General features: G+C 37.8%; 1 protein-coding gene across 1 annotated transcript; it reads left to right on the forward strand.

Annotated features, from left to right (window-relative positions):
* The first annotated feature begins 4,079 nt into the window (after positions 1-4,079).
* Positions 4,080-7,652, forward strand: LOC145306815 (uncharacterized). The gene is made up of 4 exons (XM_080149109.1): positions 4,080-4,586; positions 4,900-5,927; positions 6,191-6,507; positions 6,761-7,652. The coding sequence occupies exons 1-4, from the start codon at positions 4,484-4,486 to the stop codon at positions 6,813-6,815; spliced, it is 1,503 nt and encodes a 500-aa protein (XP_080005235.1). The 5' UTR covers positions 4,080-4,483; the 3' UTR covers positions 6,816-7,652.
* The last annotated feature ends 6,909 nt before the right edge of the window (positions 7,653-14,561 follow it).

Consider the following 14,561-nt stretch of genomic DNA (forward strand, 5'->3'; position numbering starts at 1 on the left):
TCCTATTAAGTTGTGACAGTCTTTCAGCAGTTATTTTTTGCAGGCTTCCTTTAAGGTCCAAGGAGTAGTTCAATGTTTCCTGAGCTGGATCTTTAAATCATTTTAGTGGTGAGCTAGATTGGGAAGAGCCAACTTTCCACCAATGAGAGCACAGCATTTTATGAAATGCCGCGCTGTGATTGGCGAAAATTCGGCGCACCCCGATTTGGCACACCACTAAAATGATTTAACGATCCAGCCCTGGAGGATCAAAACTTGGAGGATCAGTTAATACAGGATCATTTATATTTCTAATTTAACTTGTTATGATTATGTTTGTTGAAATTGTAAGAAAAAAAGATTGAAAGGTTTCGTGATTTTGTTACACCCCAAATTATAGAGTAGACTCAAACTTGAATACTTTGGTCCTTTACACAATGCAGTAGCAAATAATCAACGAGAGATATATTTGTATTAAAGTGTTATTACATACACTTAATCATCCTTTTGAGTTTTCTATATGTCTCTTATATTTCAGCCACCACCTTATAAACAGCCCCAACAAGAACGAACCATACTATGAGACCAATGATTTACATGAAATTATCAAAATTAAACAAAGAACATTCATCACAACATCATTTATTATACATATTCTACTATGATATATATATTTGTAATATTTTTGTATAAAATTAATAATTATGTATTTTTATGTGTAAAAATTGTAATTTGTTGAATGTAAGAAACACTCACTAATACAATGAAACCATGGACCATAAACAGGCAGCTAGTGAGAACCATTCAATGTGATTTGTAGTAAGGAAAAACCTCTCATGATAATTTAAATAAAATTCTGATTACACTAGGTCTGGTGATCTAACGATTGCCGACGAATAAATACTGTCCACAATAACCAAAAGTTAAATAATCAAATATTTAATAGGTTCAGCGGTTAGTGAGATTCTTTGTTTCAAACAGACATCGTTCTACTTTGTATTATAGATAAATTATATTCTGGATACACAAATCTTCCCAGGCATTTCAGATGTCTATCCTAAATTACATAAGTCCCCAAAGTTTTATAACTTACTAGCAAGTGCGTCCCTAGTATCTAGGGATATTTGAAGGGACATATGAAAGGGCAGAAAAATAGCTTAAAACCACACAAAGACTTTTTTTTAATAAAAAAATAGCCTAAAACCATCCCGGGACCTATAAGATTATAATATTATAGAGTTAACTCGCTTTCTAAATCGTACCTAACTACTACAGGAATCACCATGCAAAGTTTGAAATCGATAGGTGCAATTCTTAAATGCCTAAATTAACAAAAAAAAGCTATCCCTTATGGACGGACATACGCACGGACGGACCAACCTCAATTATAGAAGAGCTTCACTTTTAAAAATAAATATAAAAATGTACCCTATTATTTTATATCTGCGGAAAGCTGTTTATAATACGATGCGAGAAATAACTATTCTTATTCCTAGGACAGTTTTCATAATACAAGGTTTCGTGAATTAAAAAAATACTAAAATATAAAGAATTTTTCTTTAATTAAAATTAAAGCCTAAGAAAATAAAATTGTTTTAAAATGTTCGAAAATTAAATAGAAAAATCCACGAATATTAATGTAAAAAATCTGCGTATTAAAAATGATAAAAATAATAATAATATTCTAATATGGCTTCGAATCCGGTTAAAATCCGCTGGATTAAAAATAATTCTGGCCTATGGTATAATGTCGTATTACATATATATTTCAAAATAAAATGAAAAGATAACATAAATTTATTTTAAAAGCTGTTAGCTACGGGCCCTTGGCCGGCTAAGGGCCAACAAAACTGGAACTTATCCGTTAATGTTTCCTTTTATTATCCGCGGTAACCTGTCTATAATACGAAAAACAATTGCGCATGCGCAATTGAAAATACCTTGAGTCGTAATACAGTAGTTTTCAAAGCGCTAGCTTCATATTCATTTTTATTTGGTATTTGTTGTGCAATATGGTGGAATTTCAAAAAATACATTAAACGTGTCTCTAGGAGCATTTTGGCAAGCGGCCCAGGTCGTTCGAAATAAAACGTGGAAAGACAAGGATAAAAAGTTAATATGAGAAGTCTAAAGTGACACGGTTTGAGAGATCTTAAGCGAATTATGTGAAAAAAATTCGCTCGTATTATTGAATAAAAAGTAGTATGGCTGATATAGAAAGCTTGGAGAGCTAGCAGACGGAAAAAATTAAATTAACCTTAGTTGTCAGCTACGGCCGTTAGATGGCGGTAGAGAGACGTAGTATAGAGGGAGTACCTCTTGCGGCAGATTCGTGCATTATAAATGATATACAGGCTATATGAAGCGGCAGGGGCCGACAATGATGTATAGGCACGATTATATACTCTTAACTGAGTGGTAGTAGAGGAGGACTCTACGTAAGGCGGTACAGGCCAGATAAGTTTCTCAATTGCGGTAGGCAGATTGTGAGACGGAACGGTACAAGTTTAGATTAAACCACGAGGGGTGGTTGTTGTCAAGTTGAGCGCGAAAGCAAGTAGTCATACACACACACACGCACACACACACTTACACTCGGACTACAGGGGCCGAGAGAAAGCTCGCTGTTTTACTTCATTCTTTATTTGACCATGGAACAAACAACATCTAAATACAAAAGTGAAAGAATAAAGAATAAAGGATAGTGAAACATAGGTTTATGCTACAAAGTTGCTTGTGATATTAATCGTTTAAGTTTTTTCTAAAAATTTATTTTTGTAGCATTAGTTTCGCAATCCTTTATGAAACGATAATATTAAGTATAATAATGTAGAAGTGAATTAATCTTTTTAATGAGAAAGTAAATTTAAGTTTCGAGAATGGTTTTTTATAAGGATGAAATATTTCAGTTTAGATAGTGGTATGTAAATCAGAATTACCTAAGATTCAAAATTAAGCACGTTTTCGTAAAAAATCGACAAACGAACGTTTTAATTGTACGAATAAGCGTTCAACTGTGAATTTTTATCGAAAATTTTCTATCGAAAATGTGCTTATTTAAGATCGACGAGCGAAAATTTGTTAAACGATTCGAATGAAAGCACGTAAGACAAAGAACTTATTCTGTTCCTATAAATTCTTTAAATTTACCATTCTCGAAACTTCTGGGTTACTTTAGATGGAACAGATTTACTCGTTCCGAGTCTTTCCGCGTTTTATTTCGATCGAGCTTCGGACAATATGGCAAAATTGAGTAGGTACACGTTCCAAACGGATTTTTCTGGCATTCAAGCTATGAAACAATAATGTGAGGTTTTCATTGAAGTATCTCAAACGAAAAAGAAAATTGGTATTTGTTGTGCAATATGGTGGAATTTCAAAAAATACATTAAACGTGTCTCTAGGAGCATTTTGGCAAGCGGCCCAGGTCGTTCGAAATAAAACGTGGAAAGACAAGGATAAAAAGTTAATATGAGAAGTCTAAAGTGACACGGTTTGAGAGATCTTAAGCGAATTATGTGAAAAAAATTCGCTCGTATTATTGAATAAAAAGTAGTATGGCTGATATAGAAAGCTTGGAGAGCTAGCAGACGGAAAAAATTAAATTAACCTTAGTTGTCAGCTACGGCCGTTAGATGGCGGTAGAGAGACGTAGTATAGAGGGAGTACCTCTTGCGGCAGATTCGTGCATTATAAATGATATACAGGCTATATGAAGCGGCAGGGGCCGACAATGATGTATAGGCACGATTATATACTCTTAACTGAGTGGTAGTAGAGGAGGACTCTACGTAAGGCGGTACAGGCCAGATAAGTTTCTCAATTGCGGTAGGCAGATTGTGAGACGGAACGGTACAAGTTTAGATTAAACCACGAGGGGTGGTTGTTGTCAAGTTGAGCGCGAAAGCAAGTAGTCATACACACACACACGCACACACACACTTACACTCGGACTACAGGGGCCGAGAGAAAGCTCGCTGTTTTACTTCATTCTTTATTTGACCATGGAACGAACAACATCTAAATACAAAAGTGAAAGAATAAAGAATAAAGGATAGTGAAACATAGGTTTATGCTACAAAGTTGCTTGTGATATTAATCGTTTAAGTTTTTTCTAAAAATTTATTTTTCCCTCCCTCCCACTCCCTTAAATTTTTCATCAATATCTTTTAATTCTATAGCATTTTTTCTTTATATTTTTCCTTTTTTGATAATTCACCGATTTTCTTATGCACGTGGTTTTTGATAGGGCAATAATAGATAGTTTTATGATTTAAATTTCGAATCGAATGCTATAAGACTTAACCTAAAAATTTTTTATAAGGGTCATTTTTAATGTCGATTCGATTTATTTCTTTTAAATATTAATTTCCTACTCATAATACTTCGTTTATTTTATATTCGTTCATTCTAGATTTCTCGATTTATATTTTATATAAATTTTTCAGATTTTTATCATAAGCCTTTTTGTTTCCATCTCATACGGCGCATATTTGCACATAAAATGGCCGATGGTGAGGATGAGATGCAGTTGCCACATTTGGGCGATATAGCCCAGGAGTTGCCGGCGTTTGAGGAAGAAAACGGTTTCGAGCCTGTATCTCCAGGTATTATTTTAATTGACAGACCATTGGCTGTTAAGTTCAGAGTTTTTCTTTTAGTCACGTATCATGATATAGGCCTATGGTTATATATGTTACATCAATTCTATGCTTTTTTAAGTTTTTCGACTCGTGCATACATTTGTTTAAGGCACAATAATATATAAAATAAAATATACTTTAGCAAAGTTGCAAACCTGTCGACTAAATTCATGGATTTTCATGTTGGACATGTTTTGTTCAGCTTTAACCATTCAAAATAGCAGTTGCAATGTATAAAATGAAAATCGATAATTGAAATAGTTGTTTATATTTTTAGCAGCGGACGTAGATGATGATCCCGCTGTCGATAGTGACGAGAGTGTCCATGATCAAGAGGATCAGAACGACGCCGCTCATGCGCAGTTCCATGAATCACAACCAGCTCCTATGATGGATGAGATTGCGGAGGCGGATCGAATGAATGTTGGAAACGGAAGAGATCCAGCGGATTTATTGGCCATGCTGGCTGACGATGCACCAATGGGAGCCAGACCGTTTCGGGCATCCACACCTCTCATTCCAGCGGCTCAATCTTACATTCAACAAGAAAGGGCCAGATATGGTCAGCATGATCATATCAATAGAGTAGCACAGCAACACCCTCAGCATCTTCCACAATGCCGGCCCGGTCCAGTTCATCATCCATCTCAGAATCAGGCAATGAATTTTAATCATGTTAACATAAATGCGGCACCATATATGGCAGGAGGCGCGGCAGCTAGGCCCCAACCGCAGCAAAACGGCGAACGCATACGCCATAGGTCGGAGGAACTAGCCAGAGTGCCGACAAAATCAGCTCAGTCTGTCATGCCTCCGCGTGGTACGTGTCATGACCGAGGATCAACGGCTGACAGGCCTTTATCCGTCGATAATTCGGGTCAGGTACCAAACAGTGTTCTCATCGACGTGATTCGCATGCTAGCCAGCGATAGAAATCAGAAAAATCAACAGAGCGCCAGTGCTTCTCAGCCATCGACCAGCAATGGTGTTGGCAACGTCCAACAACAGCAAGTTCAGCAGCAGCAGAGGGCTGGCATACAAGCATCTCAAGCGGCCAATTTTCAACAGGCTACGCCGTTTCCCCAGGGTTGGCAGATGGTCGCGTTGCCGAGCAGAAGACTCGTCGCAGGCGTGCCTACAAAAACGAAGCCGCCCAGTTTCTGCCTAGTACATTATGCCGTTACGCAACAAACCAGATTGGGAAAAATAACTGAGGTCAACGCGCAGAATTGCCGTGACTCCAGTTATTTGAGGTTGATGCAGAAGACTGGTCTCGATCTATTATCTGTCCAGAACAATATCGAGGTAACATTATTACAATTATACGATAAAAGAGTCTCGTTCGCAGTTCTAGTCCTTACTCTCTTTGGCGGTTTCAATTTTTTAATTTCACAAGTATTGTGGCAGTGAGATGTGTTTTTTATCTGTAATGCTGTAGATCTTAATAGGCACTAGAGCGGTTTATCTGAACAATGTAATATTTGAGGTCATTGTTGTATATCATCATATTTGATTTAAGTAACATTTAAGTGTTATAAAAATTTGTTACGTTTTAAACTATAATTTAGGACGCAGTTCGCGAGCTTTACAACATGTATTTGCCCCCTGAGGCCCACGCCGCCGTACATCGCAGTATGGAGTTCTCGCTTATGGCCATCGAGCTGCTCAAGTTCATGAGTCTCTACACGAGTTTGGCGTTTACAAACAGCCCCTCTGTGGTTGTCAAGTTTGCCTGCAACGATAACCGTGAAGTTCTGCAGGGCGAGAGGCTAACCAGATTAAATACCTTGCGCAAGGAGCACGAAGAAAGTGAGAAGCGCAGACGGGATAGAGAGCGGGAGGCTAGACCATCTGCGAAACGCTTCACTGGCACGTGCCACAATTGGTAAGCGACAAAATTTTTAATATATCTTATTTGCAGCCGTTTTTGAGTTTGTTGTAATGATAGTTGGATCTCGATTTTGCGTGGGCAATCAATGGATATGCCAAATAAATAATCAAGGATGTTTTCTTTTCGAAAAATACATAGTTTAGCTCAAAAAAAAAAAAAAAAATATATTCGCAATTTAGCTTACCATTTAGCAGAAAGTTTCTCAGTTGTTGAACTCAGCCAGTCTAATGTTTTATTATATTTTCAGCCAGAAACAAGGCCATAGAGCCTCTCAGTGCACAGCTCCTAAGAAAAAGGATTGAAGCGAGGCTTCGAGTTCCCCGGCCATAGCGGCATATCCATCCACCAAAGCCGAGGAGCTCCTTATTGACGATGTTATCGCCCCGCTCGATAACGACAATTTAACTGACACAAAAACTATTGACTTTAACTCCAATGGTAATATTGAAAATGACGACAATATTTCTGTAAAAATTGTTACCAGTGACTTAGTCGTAAATTCTTTAAGTGACATTTCTGACCAAGATTTTGCGGTTTTTATTGACAAGGAAATCGACCGGTTGCAAGGCCTTGGTTTTGGTCCAGTTGCAGGAGGGATCCATGATCCAAAGGCTCAATTATTTTATAAACAGATTTTAAACGCCAGTGATTCAGTTTTAGAACTATTAAGAGACGGTTATAAACCGGACATAGTTACTCCTCTTCCTGAGGCGACAGATCTCAGGAACAATATGAGCGCTTTGCAAAACATTCAATTCGTTCAGGCAAAAACAGACAAATGGGTTAAGGAAAACATTGTCAGAAAAGTTGATTTTAAACCATATTTTGTCAACCCTTTGACAGTGGCGTCAAAATTGGATAGTGAGGGTAACGTGAAATTGCGACAGTGTCTAGATCTGTCGCGTACACTGAACGATTGTTTAAGAAAAGTCTCTATGAAAATGGAGGATATCTCCATGGTCCTTCCCAGAGTCACATCCGGCTGCTGGATGTCCGTGCTGGACATCTCAGCGATGTATTGCCATTTGGCATTACATCCAGAGTTCCGTGGTTTATTCGGTTTTGCGGTTGTCAACGCCTCCGGCACGCGGGAGTTCTATGAGTTTTTAACGCTGCCATTTGGCACAGGTTAGTTATTTTTATCATTTTCTAATTCTATCAATGGCATAAATTTTCGATACGCAAGTGCTAAAACGCATAAGGATAGCGATGTCTATTGTTTAATGAGTGCAATATGAAATGTATTTGACAGCCTCATGCATGCTGAAAACCAAAAAACGAATGTATAATTTTTGTTTTTACGTTTTGGTAGTGTTTTTCTTAAGAAATGATCGGGCGTCAAATTGAACTATACGTATTTCTTCAAATTGATCCATAAGAATGCAATATTTTTTGTCAGGTCCAGCCACATACATAATGAATTCTCTGATAGTCCCCATACGAAGATTCTGCCACGCTCGAGGCATCGATTTATCGACATTTGTCGATGACTCGTTCAATTCAGCCTTGTCTAAGATTAAAGGATTGGCTAGCCTTAAGTTCATAAAATTTGTGTTCGAAAGCACAGGCTGGACGTTAAATTTATCGAAATGTTTCGGGCCTGCCACTTCTTTGTGTTACCTGGGTTTCAATTTAGACTCGATTTCCATGAGAATCAGTGCCCCTCTAATGAAGATAATAATTCTTACAAATGATATTAACGCTGCAATTTCAAAAGCTGATAGGGTTGGTGTAATACACGCCAAAGAATTAGCGCATATCCTTGGTGTATGTTGTCACCTTCTCCATTCTCATGGAAATATAATGAGAGTGGTGACTAGAGCATGCCAGCAGACACTCGGATTGACTGTTCAGGAGAAAGGATGGTCCGGGTCTTTAGTTATAAACGATAGAATGTTACAAGAATTCGAAATGTTGAAAGTTTATTTAATAAGGTGTGTACATTCGAGTTTTTAGTTTTTGAAATGTTTTCAAAATATTATAAAAAAAAAAAAAAAAATTTTTTGCAAGATACAAGTCCGACTCAGTTGTGCATATATTTTTTCCCCGGCATCTTACGAATGTATTGTTTAAGCCTCGGTTAAGTTTTGACGTTCATTTAAATATGAGTTATACATTTAAATATTCTTTGTTTTTATTTTAGTTTCAACGGACAACCCGTCAACAAGTGCAATGCTGTCATCAACATTATCCAACCTGCGAAGCAGGCAGTTTTGCTGGAAGCTGTAGATCCTCTAGACATCACGCAGATAGAGTCCATCATGGTTTCTGATTCGAGTGAATCTAGGGCTTATGTATTTGAAGCGGAACAACTTCGTTTCATAAAGGAGTTTCCCTTCGAATACGATGAAATGCAGCAGTCCAGTACACTGCGAGAGTTGTTGGCAGTTGTGAAAATGTTTGAACAGGAATCCTTTCTCCAGCAAAATAGACACAAAACAGTGGTTTGGTGCACGGACAATCGCGGCCTAGTCAGCATTTTGAACCGCGGCTCTAGAGTAGAAATTCTACAGCGCCATGTGATAAATATCAAGCTAGTCCAGCTACAGTTTGACATTATTCTCCTGCCAGTATGGCAAAGGAGGAGCACGTTATTGCTCAAAATTGCCGACGAGGGATCTAAAGTAAGTAACACCGACGAGTGGTCGGTAGCTCTCGAGGACTATGATTTAATATGTGAGAAATTTATGGTTATGCCGGATATCGATCTTATGGCCAGCGCGGCAAATACAAAATGTTCGGCGTTTTATTCAAAGTTGCCGGATAAAACGGCATTAGGCACCGACTTTTTTATACAAAAATTGGATAATAAGCGCGTCATGTACATATGCCCTCCGGTCAAAGTTATAGTTCCAGCACTACATAAAATTTTGAGTATACCGTCCGCCACTATCGTTTTTGTCATTCCCTTATGGCAGTCTGCTTGTTTTTGGTCGCAGTTTATTGAAGCCGGAAGGTTCAAGTCTTTCATAAAAAGAATTTTTGTGTTTAAGACCACTTTTACATCAGAAGCAGCAGATTGCATGTTCAAAGGAATGTGTAATTTTTCTATGATCGCTTTATTGATTAAAACCTGAGTTGTGCATTTATAGTTAATAGAAATGTTCTATTTATTGGGCTACGATACTTCTTTGACAAGATTTAGTAAATATACAGATAAGATTTTTATTAGATCATATGGGGAGGTTATATTTCTATTTTCGTCATAACGAAAACATGTAATAAGATTTGAAGATAGTTCATTCGTACCCAATAAAATGATATCATTTCCATGCAGATATAATTATTTTTAATTCATGTATAAATCTGATTTATAAATCTAAAGTTTTTCAATAACCATTCAAGTCCAGAAATCATAGGATCGTGAGAAGCATTTTTATTTTTTAAAATATTTACAAAAAATTTAGGCACATTATTCTAAATTCAGTTAGGTTGTTTGGGCGAAATTAGATTATGTATGCTTATAAGAGAAACCCTGCTTGTTTCGGACTTTTTGGTTTTTACAAGTACTTTTATTATCCATTTATGTCTTTTTATGTATTTGTCAAACGTTCGGTCTTTCCATGAAAGTGCAATTTGAAAATTATTCTAGTCTGTGATACACTCTGAAAATTTAATATATATTTGTTGGCTGTTCAAGAAATGGGTTTTACAATTTTAATATTTGGCCTTTTTAGTAGTTGATTCCGAATGGATTTCATATATGTGAACACTGATTTTTTACAAATTAAACGAGTTTTTTCGGAAATTTGTTATCTGATTTCTCAATTTGTATACCCATTTCAGATTTTATATTAGAGGAATCCGCGGCAATCAGTATAAAATGGGTCGCGCCGGATTTGATCCAGCTTACCGGGTCAGAGGACAACAAAGACCTATGAGAGGCAAGTATAGTTGTTCAAATGATATAAAATCGGGTAGTAAAGGCAGGAATCGAACGTTTTTTCGGCGTTAGGATTGGTAGTCTTTTAGTCTCAGATTTATGATACAACAAACAAAGAATTTTGTTAACGTACAATGGTCGGTTTCGACACATGTTTTTTCTTTTCATTCAAGTGGCTGAATAATTTTCTCTATAAGAGGTTTTTTAATGCGTACGAAGCTTGTTTTACTCAAACCTACGGTTAATTTAATCTATATTTTTAGTCGGAGAGGGTCTTCCTGCTCGAATTTCACAGAGGCCAGCTCTGAGAATCATGAAAGCAGCGCGAGGTCTGAATTTGTCGCCAACAAAGAGTCGAGATGCCAAATTATACACGTCGTCCCGCGCCCAGTCCACCACGAGCGTGCATTCCCAAGTAGTGGAGGTATTTCTCGCCTATTTGCGCAAAAGGAATCTGCCTGCAACCACGTTCCAGGAGAGGGTGTTGCAGGACTTCATCCATTATCTTGAGGATATAAGGAAGCCTTACTCCTTTCTCAAACAGGTTTGTGGAAGTTTGAAAGCATGGTCATACATAATAGACCAGCCTGTTTCGGAATTTTCACAACGTGTGTCGCGGCTGTTGGAAGGAGCAGTGAGAAGGGCAGCAATGGAACGCGCCCCCGTCAGAAAAGCCACGCCCATTCCTAAGGGTGTTCTCACGGCAATCATGCGCAAGATAGTTTACGACTATGACTCCATCTGGGACATTCCGCTGCCATTTTTCCGAGCGACGGTGGCAATAATTTTGCAGTTCCACACATTCACTCGCCTCGCCGATCTTGATCAAGTGAGGGCTTGCCATATAAGCCAAGATCAAATCGGCCGGGTGGAAGTTCTGCGAGTGATCTACCCCAAGAGGAAGAATGATCAAGAACATGAAGGATGTACAAACCTGTTGGCATCAGAGGGCGGAGATATGTGCCCGGTGGCGTTGATTAAGAAGTACTATCGCAGATGTGGATTTCAGTTCATGGGGGAAGGGATACTGGATGAAAACTTCTTGTTCTGCAGATCTTCAACCATGTGGCTGCCAGGAGGTAGACAAATTGTAGCTGACGGCAGGTATCAACTCTCGCCACAGACTCTATTGAACGATATCACGCAGTTATGCCGTCAAGTAGGATATTTCGGCCCAGTGGGCAGAAAGTCTTGTAAAATGTCTGGGGTTTCCGCAGCGTGCGAAGCCGGCTTGTCGGACGAGGCGTTGAGGGATAAGGGGAAGTGGCGGTCGATTGAGATGTCCCGTATGTACCGACAGATGACAGAGCCATATCAAATGGCTTTGTCGCGGTGCATTACAATGCAGGACGATCCACAAATAACGGATTTTGCGCGGAACTCCGGTCAACCAATTTATCGCGGGGCGCAAAATCCTAGGTCGACCTCCCATCCCCAAGTCTCGCGGCGTCCGTCCCCAAGCAGACATGAGGACATTATGACACAGCGGCCACAGGACAGGCCTGCGTCGGCAGCCCAAAGATTATTCCCATGCCAGCCGGTGATAAACGGCCACACAAATAGAGCTGGGCTTTTTCACAATATTGTGATAAATTCTCCGTTCACAGGAGGACAGCGAACGGCGAGATTCGTCGACGACGGAATTGTCAACACACGTTTCACAAGAAACACTGACGCTTTTCGTTCTTGGTTTTAGCCAAACAAATAAGTTTTCCGTTAAGTATTAATTATTATTTTATGTAATATTCGACCTTATAGGTTATGTCCTTTGTGTTTTATCATGGCATTTCAAGAGTAGTCAAGATATTAAGGTTGTCATAAGATTCGGCGGCGGTTAACGATATAATTCTGTTTTCGAATGACATAATTCGACCACATTCGAAGCGCGACATGCGTTGTCGGATATTTCATCGATAAGCTATCGTTTTTTCCAGTTTCAATTAACAATATTACCATGAAAAGAAACAAAGGATCATTTCCATTGAAAATTCATACTGTGTTAAATCTAGTACCTGTTTTATTAGTCATGTCAGAAATCTAAAACTTATTCTATTCAAATCATGCTACATTTATTTCTGGTCTTTGGAAGTAATCTATATCTTAATGATAATAGAACTTTTACGAAAATTTTTTATGATATAACGTGCAAACCAGTATATAATCTATGAGCATTATTTTCAATCAGTAAGCGTTTCAAACAAGTTTTTATACCAGTGCAAAACAATACAGTCATCACAGCCTCTTTATATATATCACAGTCATCCCAATACTTGTAATAATTTATTTATGTTTTTCATGTTCAAGAAAATTAATATAAGTGAAACAATAATAATGAGTTAGTCATTTATTTTATGAATTTTTTCATTAGTAAAATTTATAGATTTTTCTCGGGAAATAATTCAGCGTTTACACGACCAGCAGTTCGCGGGTCTCGGTTTCAATTTCAGCCATATTTGGAAAATACCTCCTGGAGGCGAAGTGCTGCCTTAGACTAGGCTCCTTCAGCAGCAACCTTGATCCGTTTCTCGCTTGTAAACAACTGTGGGGAAATCCGTTCACGCGCCCAATGACATATCCTAAATATTCATGTTATAACGGCAGTTTTTTAAATCATTACATTTATATTTATTAGATTATTAAGATATTACTTCATCCCCGGCCGTTATAGCTTCTGCTCAGATGATTTTATTTATTCTTTTTTCCCTGTAACTGAAAGTGGTTTTGTAGAAGATAATTATATGGTTGGTTGGTTAGGCCGTGTTTGCCCGTGGTGGTTGACTGTTTGTTCGTCACACCTAGTTGTGGGAAACTAGTTTCATTTACTAAGTAGAGAGTTAGACATATACTGTTCACTAGTATAGAGTTAAAATGTCATTCGCCGCCAATGAGGAGTTGTACAATGCTTTGCAAAGTCGTATGGATCTGATAAAGGAGGAAATGATTAGTAGAGCTACAAATACTGATGATATCGAGTTAAAGAGGGCACTGACCAGGTGCCTATACCACCATGGTTGGGTGGAGGCTAATCTGCGTCACTGTCGCCCTGCTGCTGAGAGGTCAGCTGCCGCGCAGGCTGCCGAGCTGTCTACTATGCTTCAAGATATCAATCGACATGAGGAGGAATATCGTGCCATCTAGATGTGTCACCACATGAGTTATTAACTAGTATCAAAAACATTTGATTATATTTCTAGTTTAATAAAGTTGTGAACCAGCCTTCCTAAAATAAATTGTTTATTTTTGTATCCAGAGTAGTTGAATGTGTGTCTGTAGATCTTAAATTTATAATGTTTTAACCGTGTGTAATTTTTAAAAAAAAAAAAAAAAAAAAGTACTTCTTCATTTCGATTGGGAAAGTTTTTTACCTAGGTAAATAAAATATATTAGTTTTGTCAACTTCAGCCATGCAATCGACTAAACCATCAAGGTTATTGCAATCGGATTCGTGATCTTTATGATTACAAGGTTCTACGGAATTTCAATTGGTTTTACACCAAGCAAGGTGATGATGTTGGTAATCTAAGATCGTAATAATTCGACGTCCGCATATCGATTGACGTTTTTTTCGTGTAATTATAAAAACCCATGAAAAACAAGATATCTTGAAGATTGGTAGTCTCATTTGAACACTCTGTTATGAAGGTTGCGATACGATTCAGCCATAATTCCGAAGTTTAAATTTAGCAAATTTTGCGAATTCCTAGAATCAGAATGGAAAAGAAATTATAGAACATACGAATTCGTGCGGTATGTAAATCAGAATTACCTAAGATTCAAAATTAAGCACGTTTTCGTAAAAAATCGACAAACGAACGTTTTAATTGTACGAATAAGCGTTCAACTGTGAATTTTTATCGAAAATTTTCTATCGAAAATGTGCTTATTTAAGATCGACGAGCGAAAATTTGTTAAACGATTCGAATGAAAGCACGTAAGACAAAGAACTTATTCTGTTCCTATAAATTCTTTAAATTTACCATTCTCGAAACTTCTGGGTTACTTTAGATGGAACAGATTTACTCGTTCCGAGTCTTTCCGCGTTTTATTTCGATCGAGCTTCGGACAATATGGCAAAATTGAGTAGGTACACGTTCCAAACGGATTTTTCTGGCATTCAAGCTATGAAACAATAATGTGAGGTTTTCATTGAAGTATCTCAAACGAA

The sequence above is a fragment of the Acartia tonsa genome, chromosome 15 (genome assembly GCF_053477335.1).
Source record: "Acartia tonsa isolate MP-2025a chromosome 15, ASM5347733v1, whole genome shotgun sequence".
Taxonomy (NCBI): Eukaryota; Metazoa; Arthropoda; class Copepoda; order Calanoida; family Acartiidae; genus Acartia; species Acartia tonsa.